Source organism: Pseudopipra pipra, chromosome 2 (genome assembly GCF_036250125.1).
Source record: "Pseudopipra pipra isolate bDixPip1 chromosome 2, bDixPip1.hap1, whole genome shotgun sequence".
Lineage (NCBI taxonomy): Eukaryota > Metazoa > Chordata > Aves > Passeriformes > Pipridae > Pseudopipra > Pseudopipra pipra.
Window position 1 is genome coordinate 37,760,997 of NC_087550.1, and position 15,028 is coordinate 37,776,024.

The following is a 15,028-nucleotide window of genomic DNA, read 5'->3' on the forward strand; positions in this document are numbered from 1 at the left end:
GAGGGTGGACAGGATAGCAAGAATAGAAAATATTCCCTTGCAACTGCCCCCTGTGCTCTGTAAAACGTGGAGGGTGGCTGGAGCAGTTATGTGCCAAGAAAGTCTCCTGCATAGAGAAAAGGTCCAACTGCCCTCTGGCTGAAGAACCTTTTCCTAACATCTTAAGTAAACCTCCCCTGACACAGCTTCATGACATTCCTCCAGGAAGAAGTGCTCAGCATCACCAGAGCCCATGGAAAGCCCACAAGCAAAGGTACCAAATCCCTCTACTGTAGGACTGTCTGAAGTGCTGTCTGAGGCCTCAACCTCCCGGCTGGTCTAAAGCAGAAAACACCGAAACCTGGTAATGGACTAATACTTAAGTGCATTACTGTCAACCCCTAACACAGACAGCAATAAGTAGGATTTGGTTTAGTCTCACGGCACAACTCAAAATGCCAGGAAGCTGGGGAACAGACAGGACTTTCAGGGCAGTCTACAGTCAGTAGAAAGAGGAACTGATCTCTCCTAGACTCTCTCTAGGGAAAGCTCATCGTAAAATTTCCCCGCCTTAATACAGAACTAGGCTCCGTGGGTCATGAAAGGGAAGGCCCCGAGTACCTTTTGGGCTTGCCTGAGCTTCTCAATTGTTTCAATGGTTTGGGCTTGTTGCTGGACTGTGGCTTCCAGCCTGGCGTACTCAACTTCGAGACTGAAAAAGAAGTACAGGCCTTATGACAGAAGTCCACAAGAGCACAAATCCCAAAGGAACAGTGTGAAAGAACCTCATCTAAAATAAAAGCATCTTTGAAAATCATGTAGTAGTATCTCGCTGGGATACAAGCAAGTCTCGTTGTTTTTACACAATCACAAAAAGTGAAGCTTTGCTCCACTGTCTTACCAGTGAATGCGTTCTCGCAGCTGGCCGATAGCTGCAGGTAAAGACACGCTGCATGAAGGAGGAAGGCCTTGCAGGTTCCTGGAAGTTGTTATTTCCTTCTCCTTTGGGGCACTCTTCAATGATGCAGCAAAACATTCCTTCTGGATATGATGCTCTTTCGGTTCCTGCAGATGCCAAACCCCAACAAGAATCCTCAGTAGACGGCTTACGTTTGTTCAAAACAAGTGGGCTGCTTTGACACTGATGAAAACTCTCAAAACCTGTGTTACTTCTTCCTCTTTTATACTGGGCCCTCTCCTATGTCTACACTGATTTCTTAGAGCATTTCCTATGGGCTGCCACAACATTTCTCTCCTTTCTCAAGGACTCCAAACACAAGTTGTAGTGCGTTGGTGGTGTTGTGGTTTAGGAATGGTACCCCCCAGTTTAGTGCTCCCATTGAGACTCTCCAAGCCACAGTGCTGCTCACTGGCTCGCCACTCTCCCTCCCCCCTGCGGCAGGATGGAGAACCGGAGGCACAAAAGGGAAGGATTATGGCAACTTCTTTTCCAGCTACATCATCTCCCTCCTTTTCCGGTCTGTTATAATATGTTGATTTCAGAGGAGCAAAATGTAGCTTGCCCCCTCCAGAACAGCTACCTCCAAAAGCCAGGAAAAGTCATCATCTTCCCAGGAAAAGTCTTTGTTATCCTTCTTCTCCTCTTCTGCTGCTGGCAAGACCCCTAACAAAAGAGGTAAGAGGCATGTCATTACTCTGAGGGCTTATTTCACTCTGCTTTCTCCCCAGCCATGTCACCCAACTTTACAACGAGAGAACTTTACAAAGGTAACCATTTAGTCCCTCTGAAATTACCTTTGCCGTGTTCCACTGCAACAGAGCGCGCATCCAAAGTCTTGCCCACTGCAGTACGAAGTGACACGTTGGTCGACACTTTCCCTTGACCTTTGGAATCAGTCTGTATAATTGAAAGACACGTCTGAGAACTGGCAAAGGCTCCTTCTCAACCCACTTCCTTGCACAAAACTTCTGCTTTAGCCAACAAGCCTAATGAGCAGGATTAGGTGGCTGAAGCAACAAAAGAGGCAAACACAGCCAGCACGTTCAGCATCTCTCTTGAGCAGGGCTTTCCAAAGGGGATGAAGTACTCCTGCCCAATGCAGAGAGAACCGAGGCAGGGGAAATACATCTCCAGACTTTAGGTCATAAGGGAACCATTTGACATGAATGGATCCAGGGAAGCAGGCTAGGAGGTGGAAAACAGCAATCCTCACAGTGCCAGTCTTGGAGGATTTCAGAGGACTGCAAGCAGCAAGAAGCTTTACTGCTTTGTTCTAAAAATCCAGCTTGGAGCACATCTGCATGGAGACCCAGGACATTAGCTTGACCTCACTTTGTCCCTGCACTAACTGAACACTTTGTCTGCAGCACTGGCATGTCCAGGTCCAAGGTGCAAGCATGTGGCAATAGCAGCAGCAAAGGGAAAGGATCCCAGAAGCCATTGATCCAGCGGGACCTCACTGCCTCCTCCAGAGTAGGTACCTCAGAATCCCAGGGGGAGTCATTGTCTTTCTTCTGCTCTTCTGTTGCTGGCAAGGCCCCTACACAAAAAGAGACAGGCATGTCTTTCAGTACTTATTTCACTCTGTTTCTCCCCAGCCATGTCACCCCAGAGAAGTTCACAAAGGTAACCATTTAGTCCCTCTGAAACTACCTTTGCCGCTCCGTACTAACACAGCACGCGCGTCCAATCTATTGCCGAATGCAGCAGAAAGCAGCACATTTTTTGGTACATCCCAGGGACCGTCAGAATCAGTCTGTGGAATTTAAAAGACACGTCTGAGAACTGGCAAAGGCTCCTTCTCAACCCACTTCCATGCATAACACTTCTGCTTCAGGCAACAGGCCTAATGAGCAGGATCCGCTGGCAGAAGCAACAAAAGAGGCAAACACAGCCAGCACATTAGGCATCTCTCTTGAGCAGGGCTTTCCAAAGGGGATGAAGTACTCCTGCCTAATGCAGAGAGAACCTAGGCAGAAGAAACACATCTCCAGACTGGAGGTCATAACAGTCATCCATCTGACATTAATGGATCCAGGGAAGGAGGCTGTGGGGTCGAAAACAGCAATCCTCCCTATATGAGTTTTCTAGGATTTTAGGAGATTGTAAGCAGCAGGAAGCTTTACTGCTTTGTTCTAGAAATCCAGCTGGGAGGTCAGCTGCAAGCAGACCCAGGACATTAGCTTGACCTCACTTTGTCCCAGCACTAACTGAACACTTGGTCTGCAGCACTGGCATGTCCAGGTCCAAGGTGCAAGCATGTGGCAATAGCAGGAGCAAAGGGAAAGGAGCCCAGAAGCCATTGATCCAGCGGGACCTCACTGCCTCCTCCAGAGCAGGTACCTCAGAATCCCAGGGGGAGTCACTGTCTTCCATCTGCTCATCTGCTGCTGGCAAGGCCCCTAACAAAAGATAACAGGTTGGTGGTCATTACTCTGAGGGCTTATTTCACTCTGCTTCTCCCCAGCCATGTCACTCCAAAGAAGTTCACAAAGGTAACCATTTAGTCCCTCTGAAATTACCTTGGCTGTGCTCCACTCCAACAGAGCGCACATCCAAACTCTTGCCGACTGCAGCAGGAAGCGTCAAGGCGGCCAACACTTTCCCTTGACCTTTGGAATCAGTCTGTGTAATTTAAAAGACACGTCTGAGTACTGGCAAAGGCTCCTTCTCAACCCACTTCCACGCACAACACTTTGCTTTAGCCAAAAGACCTAACAAGCGGGATCAGGTGACAGAAGGAACAAAAGAGGCAAACACAGCCAGCATGTCCAGCATCTCTCTTGACCAGGGCTTTCCAAAGGAGATGAAGTACCTCTGCCCAATCGAGAGAGAATGCAGGCAGAAGAAAGAAGTCTCTAGACTGTGAGTCATATGGGAACCAATTGACAGTGACTGGAGTAGAAGATGGTTGCGGTATGATAGAAAATCAACAATCTTCACCAAGCCAGTCTTCTAACAGAAACTTTACTGCTTTGTCCTTTTTTAGAAATCCAGCTTGGAGGTCAGCTGCAAGGAGAACCAGCTGAACCTCACTTTGTCCCAGTCCTACAGGAACAGTTTGTCTGCAGCACTGGCATGTCAAGGTCTGACTTACAAGCATTTGGCAAAAGCAGCTGCAGACAGTAATGATCCCAGAAGCCAGTGATTCAGAGGGACCCCACTGCCTCCTCTAGAGAAGGTACCTCAGAATCCCAGGAGCAGTCTTTGTCTTTCTTCTGCTCTTCTCTCACTCCTGGCAAGACACCTAACAAATATGAGAAGAGTCGCATCACTCCTTGGAGTGCTGACTTTCCTCTGCTTTGGCACCTCCCTCAAGACGTGCATCACACTGATGGGTTATCATTCTCCTACAGGCCACATTGATTTTTCCTTCTTACCTCCTTGATAGCGAAGAGTCTTACATGATTCTGGCAATGCAGGTGTATTCCAGAGAATGTCAGCAGTTGTCCCAGAGCAAGAGCTGTTAATTTCTTCTGTGCCTCGGGCAGAACGTTGTCCCTTCCTTTTAGAGCACTCAGTCTCTGCTGGTGCCATCACTCTTATACCAGCAGCAGCCAAGGCCAGACCTATCATTTAGCTGTGATGCATCCAGAATGATTGCTGCCAGATGCTTTGTGCTCTGCTTTGAACTGTCTGAGCGTGAAAGGTCTCTACAGCCTTCCAAAGCTTTACACAAAATGTGCAGTTCTTTTGCATTTCTTACTGCCTCTTGCTGCTATTTAGGCAATATGGAATGTGGTGACTTGGTACTTCATTTCCTTACATTATAGACAAATTAGTCTGTTCTAGGAGTAGGGGTGTTCTAGGGGTGGGAATGTTCTAGGGCTGAGGGTGGACTCAGTCCCTGCTGGTGCCATCCATGCTGAGTCAGAGCTGTCCCTGAGCCACAGCTCCACTGCTTCCCACTTGAGAGTAAGGGACTCTCTCTGCTCTAGTATCGAGGTCTTAATGGGTAGGAGAGCTTGTCTTGCTCCCTTGGCATGATTCTCAGCTCCAGAGCACCCCTCTCCGTGTAGTTTGCCTCGGAGCCTTCGCTGAAATGGCCCAAGCACTGCTGGGTTAATTACACTGGAGAGATGGCTGTCTTTCTTATGGCAGCTTGGGCCTCGCTCCTCTGTGAATGATGGAGCACTTGCATGTCTGTGGGAGAGAAAGAGTTGGCAGCAGCTGTGAGGGTAGACAGGACAGCAAGAATAGAAAATATTCCCTTGCAACTGCCCCCTGTGCTCTGTAAAGCACCCTCTGTGGAGGGTGGCTGGAGCAGTTATGTGCCAAAAAAGTCTCCTGCATGGAGAAAAGGTCCAACTGCCCTCTGGCTGAAGAACCTTTTCCTAACATCTGAAGTAAACCTTCCCTGACACAGCTTCATGCCATTCCCTTGGGTTCTGAATACAGGGAATCAGATGCAATTGTTAAGGAAACTTTCCTGTCCTATCATCCAGGAGCCACTGTGGCAGTCACTCTCTCACCACTTGAGCTGAGCCCCAAGCCCCTCTGCAGCGCGTGGCTCCCGTGAGCAGATGGGTGCCCCGCTTGACTCTCTACACACCCCACACTCACACAGTCAGACATGGCTTCCTTAGCAGCTCGACCCCAGGTTTCCCACAGCAGAGCCTCAGTCATCTCAATCCTTAAAATAATGTAATCTTGATAAAATAACAAAATAGCAGCTTGAGCTGGGTGCCTCCAAGGACGGCCCCCGAACAAAAGAAAATCTGGAGCTTTTATACCCTTACAATCTAAACGTGCCAAAGTCTGGGTTCCTGCCATGTCTCTGTGTGTCCGGTCCTGGCCGGACCACAAATCCCTGTGTCCTTCATTGTGCAAAGGGATTTTCATCTTTGGAGGTCATCTCATTGCATTATGGACCCATGCCTTCTGGCCAGGGAATCCATAGTCACAAATCAGGAAGGTGACTGGAATACAGGCAACTGAAGAATTCCTGTCACAGTCTGCTGATGCCAGTCGGGCCTCCAGGAAGAAGTGCTCGGCATCACCAGAGCCAATGGAAAGCCCACAAGCAAAGCAGCTGTGAGGGTGAACAGGACAGCAAGAATAGAAAATATTCCCTTGCAACTGCCCCCTGTGCTCTGTAAAACGTGGAGGGTGGCTGGAGCAGTTACGTGCCAAGAAAGTCTCCTGCATGGAGAAAAGGTCCAACTGCCCTCTGGGTGAAGAACCTTTTCCTAACATCTGAAGTAAACCTCCCCTGACACAGCTTCATGACATTCCTCCAGGAAGAAGTGCTCAGCATCACCAGAGCCCATGCAAAGCCCACAGGCAAAGGTACCAAATCCCTCTACTGTAGGACTGTCTGAAGTGCTGTCTGAGGCCTCAACCTCCCCACTGGTCTAAAGCAGAAAACACCAAAACCTGGTAATGCACTAATACTTAAGTGCATTACTGTCAACCCCTAACACAGACAGCAATAAGTAGGATTTGGTTTAGTCTCACGGCACAACTCAAAATGCCAGGAAGCTGGGGAACAGACAGGACTTTCAGGGCAGTCTACAGTCAGTAGAAAGAGGAACTGATCTCTCCTAGACTCTCTCTAGGGAAAGCTCATCGTAAAATTTCCCCGCCTTAATACAGAACTAGGCTCCGTGGGTCATGAAAGCGAAGGCCCCGAGTACCTTTTGGGCTTGCCTGAGCTTCTCAATTATTGCAATTGTTTGGGCTTGTTGCTGGACTGTGGCTTCCAGCCTGGCGTACTCAACTTCGAGACTGAAAAAGAAGTACAGGCCTTATGACAGAAGTCCACAAGAGCACAAATCCCAAAGGAACAGTGTGAAAGAACCTCATCTAAAATAAAAGCATCTTTGAAAATCATGTAGTAGTATCTCGCTGGGATACAAGCAAGTCCCGTTGTTTTTACACAATCACAAAAAGTGAAGCTTTGCTCCACTGTCTTACCAGTGAATGCGTTCTCGCAGCTGGCCGATAGCTGCAGGTAAAGACACGCTGCATGAAGGAGGAAGGCCTTGCAGGTTCCTGGAAGTTGTTATTTCCTTCTCCTTTGGGGCACTCTTCAATGACGCAGCAAAACATTCCTTCTGCATATGATGATCTTTTGGTTCCTGCAGATGCCAAACCCCAACAAGAATCCTCAGTAGACGGCTTACGTTTGTTCAAAACAAGTGGGCTGCTTTGACACTGATGAAAACTCTCAAAACCTGTGTTACTTCTTCCTCTTTTATACTGGGCCCTCTCCTATGTCTACACTGATTTCTTAGAGCATTTCCTATGGGCTGCCACAACGTTTCTCTCCTTTCTCAAGGACTCCAAACACAAGTTGTAGTGCGTTGGTGGTGTCGTGGTTTAGGAATGGTACTCCCCAGTTTAGTGCTTCCATTGAGACTCTCCAAGCCACAGTGCTGCTCACTGGCTCACCACTCTCCCTCCCCCCTGCGGCAGGATGGAGAACCGGAGGCACAAAAGGGAAAGATTACGGCTACTCCTTTTCCAGTTACATCATCTCCCTCCTTTTCCGGTCTGTTATAATATGTTGATTTCAGAGGAGCAAAATGTAGCTTCTGATTGGGCCCTACACCAAGAACACCACCCCCTCAGGGGTTACCACTTTTCTAACTCCCGGGCAAAACACTTTTTTACCCCACAACAACAACTTCAAGGTTGTGTTCTCTCCCTGTCCTTCTATGGACTTCTTCTCTCCCCTGGCAGGGGCCCCACAGCATGTCTGTGAGAATGGGTTACCTCTTCTTGCAACAATGGAGTTAGCTTCTTAAACAGACAGGCAGAGAAATATAGACAGTGCTTTTCATGGGAAATAATCTCCCCCCATGCTGGGCCTTTCCTAGCAGCCAAAACTTCTCTGAGCAAAAATTCTTTTATCCTCCTTGAGTAAATCTTCCGCATATAATTTTTCGGTCCCTGCGCCACCTTAGTGCAGCCCTCCACTGTCACTTCAAGTCGTGCCAACAGGCAGACACCAAAGGCAGCAGTGCTGTTCCTTCCCATCACAGCTAGCTGCACACTGAACCACCTTGTGTTCTTCTCAGGGAAGAATCACTTCCCTGCTCTAGTGCGCTACAAAGAAGGCCTTGAGCCCTGCCAAGAGACAGGCTTTCCCATACCTTAGCTTCAGACCTCTCCAGTTTCTCCTGCATCAGCGGTTTCTCTTCCTTTGGGTCCTTGCTGTGGGTCTTCAGAGCTCCAAGTGAAGGTTCTGCCAGGGAGTTCTTTTTGAGAACTTCATCAGGCTTCTCCAGCAGCTGCCTGACCAATGGCTAAAGAAATAGTGTTCCATGAGCATGGAGAAATCGGTAAGAACATGACAACACAAGAGATGCTTTCACTGATGGGATTATATAACTAGATTGGTCATCAGGTTGGCCAGCAGGTCGAGGGAGGCAATTCTCCCTTTCTACTCTGATCTCATGAGGCTCCACTTGGAGGCCTGCATCCAGCTCCGCGGCCCCCAGCACAAGCAAGACATGGACGGAGGAATGCCACAAAGATGTTTGGAGGGCTGGAACAGCTCTCCCATGAAAAAGGCTGAGAGACTTGGGATTTTTCAGCCTGAGAAAAGCAGGCTCTGGGCAGAACTTACTGCTGTCTTTCAGTGTAAATAGAGGGAGAGATATTTTTACCAAGGCCTGTAGCGACAGAAGAAGAGGCAATCATTTAAAAACAAAAGAGGGTAGATTTAGATGGGACATAAGGGATAAATTGTTTGCAAGGACTGTGGTGGGACACTGGACCCGGTTGTGGAATTGTTCAAAGTGAAGCTGGATGGGACTTGGAGCAAGGTTTATTCCAGCCCTTCTGCTTCAGAATGCAAACAAAATGAGGTCTGAAGTATAGCACAGGTCCAGACTCAACCACCTCCTCTCAGCAGTTTTTCAAAATGAATTCCACAGTCAGAACATCTCTGCTTACACTGACAGGCTCTATTTAGGGATATCTGCTTCTGCCTCTATTAGAGTCACCTGTCTGTCCAGCTGAGAACCTGTTAGACTTGAAGAATCAGATCTTAGCTGAAGACCTTCTGCCTCTAGTGTAGGAACCTAAATGAGCAAGAAAACACAGACACAGTGGAGAAACGAATGCTCATCAAGACTGCAGCATCACACTACATCTGACTTCAGCCAAAGGCAATGCAATTCATCTGCAACAAAGCTAAGTACCTTATTCTTAGAAGAAGGGTCAAAATATTCCTTCAGCTCTGCTCCTGCTGCTGGCACGATACCTAGAAAAAAGGGAAACAGTGTGTTGTTACTCTGAGTCCTTGTTTCACTCTGCTTCTCCCCAGCCATGTCACCCCAGAGAAATTCACAAAAGTAACCATTTAGTCCCTCTGAAATTACCTTTGCCGTGCTCCACTGCAACGGAGCGCGCATCCAAACTCCTGCTCACTGCAGCAGGAAGCGTCAGGTCAGCGGACACTTTCCCTTGACCTTTGGCATCAGTCTTTGAAATATAAAAGACACGTCAGAGAACTGGCAAAGGCTCCTTCTCAACCCACTTCCACGCACAACACTTCAGCTTCAGCCAACAGGCCTAACGAGCGGGATCAGGTGGCGGAAGCAACAAAACGGGCAAACACAGCCAGCACATTCAGCATCTCTCTTGAGCAGGGCTTTCCAAAGGGGATGAAGTACTCCTGCCCAATGCAGAGAGAACCTAGACAGGAGAAATACATCTCCAGACTTTAGGTCATAAGGGAACCATTTGACATTAATGGATCCAGGGGAGAAGGCTAGGAGGTGGAAAACAGCAATCCTCACAGTGGCAGTCTTGTAGGATTTCAGAGGACTGCAAGCAGCAAGAAGCTTTACTGCTTTGTTCTACAAATCCAGCTGGGAGGTCAGCTGCAAGGACATTAGCTGACCTCACTTTGTCCCTGCACTAACTGAACAGTTTGTCTGCAGTACTGACATGTCCAGGCCCAAGGTGCAAGCATGTGGCAAAAGCAGCAGCAAAGGGAAAGGAGCCCAGACGCCACTGATCCAGAAGAAACTCATTGCCCCCTCCAGAACAGTTACCTCCAAAAGCCAGGAAAAGTCATCATCTCCCCAGGAAAAGTCACTATCTTCCTTCTGCTCTTCTCTGTCTGCAGGCAAGACCCCTAACAAAAGATAACAGGTTTGTCATTACTCTGAAGGCTTATTTCACTCTGCTTTCTCCCCAGCCATGTCACCCCAGAGAAATTCACAAAAGTAACCATTTAGTCCCTCTGAAATTACCTTTGCCGTGCTCCACTGCAACGGAGCGCGCATCCACACTCCTGCCCACTGCAGCAGGAAGCGTCGGGTCAGCGGACACTTTCCCTTGACCTTTGGCATCAGTCTTTGTAATATAAAAGACACGTCAGAGAACTGGCAAAAGCTCCTTCTCAACCCACTTCCACATACAACTCTTCTGCTTCAGTCAACAGGCCTAATGAGTGGGATCAGGTGGTGGAAGGAACAAAACGGGCAAACACAGCCAGCACGTTCGGCATCTCTCTTGAGCAGGGCTTTCCAAAGGGGATGAAGTACCCCTACCCAACCGAGAGAGAACCTAGGCAGAAGTAGGATTTCAGAGGACTGCAAGCAACAAGAAGCTTTACTGCATTGTTCTACAAATCCAGCTGGGAGGTCAGCTGCAAGGACATTAGCTTGACCTCACTTTGTCCCTGCACTAACTGAACAGTTTGTCTGCAGCACTGACATATCCAGGTCCAAGGTGCAAGCGTGTGGCAAAAGCAGCAGCAAACGGAAAGGAGCCCAGACACCATGGATCCAGAAGAAACACATTGCTCCCTCCAGAACAGCTACCTCCAAAAGCCAGGAAATGTCATCATCTCCCCAGGAAAAGTCTTTGTTATCCTTCCGCTCTTCTGCTGCTGCTGGCAAGACCCCTAACAAAAGAGGTAAGAGGCATGTCATTACTCTTAGGGCTTATTTCACTCTGCATTCTCCCCAGCCATGTCACCCCACTTTACAAAGACAGAACTTTACAAAGGTAACCATGTAGTCCCTCTGAAATTACCTTTGCCGTGCTCCACTGCAACAGAGCGCGCATCCAAAGTCTTGCCCACTGCAGCAGGAAGCAGCACACTTTCTTCTGGACCTTCAGAATCAGTCTGTGGAATTGAAAAGACACGTCTGAGAACTGGCAAAGACTCCTTCTCAACCCACTTCCACGCACAACACTTCAGCTTCAGCCAACAGGCCTAACGAGCGGGATCGGGTGGCGGAAGCAACAAAACGGGCAAACACAGCCAGCACGTTCGGCATCTCTCTTGAGCAGGGCTTTCCAAAGGGGATGAAGTACTCCTGCCCAATGCAGAGAGAACCTAGATAGGAGAAATACATCTCCAGACTTTAGGTCATAAGGGAACCATTTGACATTAATGGATGCAGGGGAGAAGGCTAGGAGGTGGAAAACACAATCCTCACAATGCCAGTCTTGTAGGATTTCAGAGGACTGCAAGCAGCAAGAAGCTTTACTGCTTTGTTCTACAAATCCAGCTGGGAGGTCAGATGCAAGGACATTAGCTGACCTCACTTTGTCCCTGCACTAACTGAACACTTGGTCTGCAGCACTGGCATGTCCAGGTCCAAGGTGCAAGCGTGTGGCAAAAGCAGCAGCAAAGGGAAAGGAGCCCAGAAGCCATTGATCCAGCGGGACCTCACTGCCTCCTCCAGAGCAGGTACCTCAGAATCCCAGGGGGAGTCATTGTCTTCCATCTGCTCATCTGCTGCTGTCAAGGCCCCTAACAAAAGATAACAGGTTGGTCATTACTCTGAGGGCTTATTTCACTCGGCTTTCTCCCCAGCCATGTCACCCCAGAGAACTTTACAAAGGTAACCATTTAGTCCCTCTGAAATTACCTTTGCCGTGCTCCACTCCAACAGAGCGTGCATCCAAATTCTTGCCCACTGCAGCACGAAGTGTCAAGGTGGGCAACACTTTCCCTTGACCTTTGGAATCAGTCTGTGTAATTGAAAAGACACGTCTGAGAACTGGCAAAGGCTCCTTCTCAACCCACTTCCTCCCACAGCACTTCAGCTTCAGCCAACAGGCCTAACGAGCGGGATCAGGTGGCGGAAGCAACAAAAGAGGCAAACACAGCCAGCACGTTCAGCATCTCTCTTGAGCAGGGCTTTCCAAAGGGGATGAAGTACTCCTGCCCAATGCAGAGAGAACCTAGATAGGAGAAATACATCTCCAGACTGTAGGTCGTAAGGGAACCATTTGACATTAATGGATCCAGGGGAGAAGGCTAGGAGGTGGAAAACAGCAATCCTCACAGTGGCAGTCTTGTAGGATTTCAGAGGACTGCAAGCAGCAAGAAGCTTTACTGCTTTGTTCTAGAAATCCAGCTGGGAGGTCAGCTGCAAGGACATTAGCTGACCTCACTTTGTCCCTGCACTAACTGAACAGTTTGTCTGCAGTACTGACATGTCCAGGCCCAAGGTGCAAGCATGTGGCAAAAGCAGCAGCAAAGGGAAAGGAGCCCAGACGCCATTGATCCAGAAGAAACTCATTGCCCCCTCCAGAACAGTTACCTCCAAAAGCCAGGAAAAGTCATCATCTCCCCAGGAAAAGTCACTGTCTTCCTTCTGCTCTTCTCTGTCTGCAGGCAAGACCCCTAACAAAAGATAACAGGTTTGTCATTACTCTGAAGGCTTATTTCACTCTGCTTTCTCCCCAGCCATGTCACCCCAGAGAAATTCACAAAAGTAACCATGTAGTCCCTCTGAAATTACCTTTGCCGTGCTCCACTGCAACAGAGCGCGCATCCAAAGTCTTGCCCACTGCAGCAGGAAGCAGCACACTTTCTTCTGGACCTTCAGAATCAGTCTGTGGAATTGAAAAGACACGTCTGAGAACTGGCAAAGACTCCTTCTCAACCCACTTCCACGCACAACACTTCAGCTTCAGCCAACAGGCCTAACGAGCGGGATCGGGTGGCAGAAGGAACAAAACGGGCAAACACAGCCAGCACGTTCGGCATCTCTCTTGAGCAGGGCTTTCCAAAGGGGATGAAGTACTCCTGCCCAATGCAGAGAGAACCGAGGCAGGAGAAATACATCTCCAGACTGTAGGTCGTAAGGGAACCATTTGACATTAATGGATCCAGGGAAGCAGGCTAGGAGGTGGAAAACAGCAATCCTCACAGTGGCAGTCTTGTAGGATTTCAGAGGACTGCAAGCAGCAAGAAGCTTTACTGCTTTGTTCTACAAATCCAGCTGGGAGGTCAGCTGCAAGGAGACCCAGGCCATTAGCTTGACCTCACTTTGTCCCAGCACTAACTGAACGCTTTACAGCAATGGCATGTCCAGGTCCAAGGTGCAAGTGTGTGACAAAAGCAGCAGCAACTGGGAAAGGATCCCAGACGCCATTGATCCAGCGGGACCTCACTGCCTCCTCCAGAGAAGGTACCTTAGTATTCCGGGGGGAGTCATTGTCTTCCTTCTGCTCCTCTGCTGCTGGCAAGGCCCCTATACAAAAGGTAACAGGCATGTTTTTGAGTGCTTATTTCACTCTGCTTCTCCCCAGCCATGTCACCCCAGAGAAGTTCACAAAGGTAACCATTTAGTCCCTCTGAAACTACCTTTGCCGCTCCGTACTAACACAGCACGCGCGTCCAATCTATTGCCGAATGCAGCAGAAAGTAGCACATTTTTCGACACATCCCAGGGACCGTCAGAATCAGTCTGTGTAATTTAAAAGACACGTCTGAGAACTGGCAAAGGCTCCTTCTCAACCCACTTCCATGCATAACACTTCTGCTTCAGGCAACAGGCCTAATGAGCAGGATCCGCTGGCAGAAGCAACAAAAGAGGCAAACACAGCCAGCACATTAGGCATCTCTCTTGAGCAGGGCTTTCCAAAGGGGATGAAGTACTCCTGCCTAATGCAGAGAGAACCTAGATAGGAGAAATACATCTCCAGACTGGAGGTCATAACAGTCATCCATCTGACATTAATGGATCCAGGGAAGGAGGCTGTGGGGTCGAAAACAGCAATCCTCACTATACGAGTTTTCTAGGATTTTAGGAGATTGTAAGCAGCAAGAAGCTTTACTGCTTTCTTCTAGAAATCCAGCTTGCAGGTCAGCTGCAAAGAGACCCAGGTCATTAGCTTGACCTCACTTTGTCCCAGCACTAACTGAACACTTTGTCTGCAGCACTGGCATGTCCAGGTACAAGGTGCAAGCGTGTGGCAAAAGCAGCAGCAAAGGGAAAGGAGCCCAGAAGCCATTGATCCAGCGGGACCTCACTGCCTCCTCCAAAGTAGGTACCTCAGAATCCCAGGGGGAGTCACTGTCTTCCTTCTGCTCTTCTGCTGCTGGCAAGGCCCCTAACAAAAGATAACAGGTTTGTCATTACTCTGACAGCTTATTTCACTCTGCTTTCTCCCCAGCCATGTCTCCCCACTTTACAAAGGTAACCATTTAGTCCCTCTGAAATTACCTTTGCCGTGCTCCACTCCAACAGAGCGCGCATCCAAAGTCTTGCCCACTGCAGCAGGAAGCGTTGGGTCAGCGGACACTTTCCCTTGACCTTTGGAATCAGTCTGTGGAATTGAAAAGACACGTCTGAGAACTGGCAAAGGCTCCTTCTCAACCCACTTCCTCCCACAGCACTTCTGCTTTAGCCAAAAGACCTAACAAGCGGGATCAGGTGATGGAAGCAACAAAAGAGGCAAACACAGCCAGCACGTTCAGCATCTCTCTTGAGCAGGGCTTTCCAAAGGGGATGAAGTACTCCTGTCCAATCCAGAGAGAATGCAGGTAGAAGAAAGAAGTCTCTAGACTGTGAGTCATATGGGAACCAATTGACAGTGACTGGAGTGGAAGATGGTTGCGGTATGATAGAAAATCAACAATCTTCACCAAGCCAGTCTTCTAACAGAAACTTTACTGCTTTGTCCTTTTTTAGAAATCCAGCTTGGAGGTCAGCTGCAAGGAGAACCAGCTGAACCTCACTTTGTCCCAGTCCTACAGGAACAGTTTGTCTGCAGCACTGGCATGTCAAGGTCTGACTTACAAGCATTTGGCAAAAGCAGCTGCAGACAGTAATGATCCCAGAAGCCAGTGATTCAGAGGGACCCCACTGCCTCCTCTAGAGA

The 15,028-nt window shown here is 48.8% G+C and overlaps 1 protein-coding gene and 1 long non-coding RNA gene across 3 annotated transcripts in view; both read right to left on the minus strand.

Moving 5' to 3' along the window:
* The window catches only part of LOC135409465 (uncharacterized), a 147,207-nt gene that overhangs the window by 46,507 nt on the left and 85,672 nt on the right, over nucleotides 1-15,028 (minus strand). For both annotated transcript variants that reach the window (XM_064645046.1, XM_064645045.1), the window contains 8 exons: nucleotides 14,199-14,257; nucleotides 13,509-13,611; nucleotides 13,337-13,395; nucleotides 12,661-12,754; nucleotides 11,473-11,663; nucleotides 10,937-11,030; nucleotides 10,723-10,805; nucleotides 1,735-1,837 (listed from right to left, as the gene is read on the minus strand). In XM_064645046.1, coding sequence (XP_064501116.1) covers nucleotides 1,735-1,837; nucleotides 10,723-10,805; nucleotides 10,937-11,030; nucleotides 11,473-11,663; nucleotides 12,661-12,754; nucleotides 13,337-13,395; nucleotides 13,509-13,611; nucleotides 14,199-14,257 — 786 coding nt within the window. The remainder of the gene's footprint in view (nucleotides 1-1,734; nucleotides 1,838-10,722; nucleotides 10,806-10,936; nucleotides 11,031-11,472; nucleotides 11,664-12,660; nucleotides 12,755-13,336; nucleotides 13,396-13,508; nucleotides 13,612-14,198; nucleotides 14,258-15,028) is intronic.
* Nucleotides 3,526-4,365, minus strand: LOC135409467 (uncharacterized). Its single transcript, XR_010428223.1, has 3 exons — nucleotides 4,321-4,365; nucleotides 4,126-4,187; nucleotides 3,526-3,565 (listed from the first exon to the last, which is right to left on the minus strand). It is a non-coding gene; the product is annotated as an uncharacterized LOC135409467 (long non-coding RNA).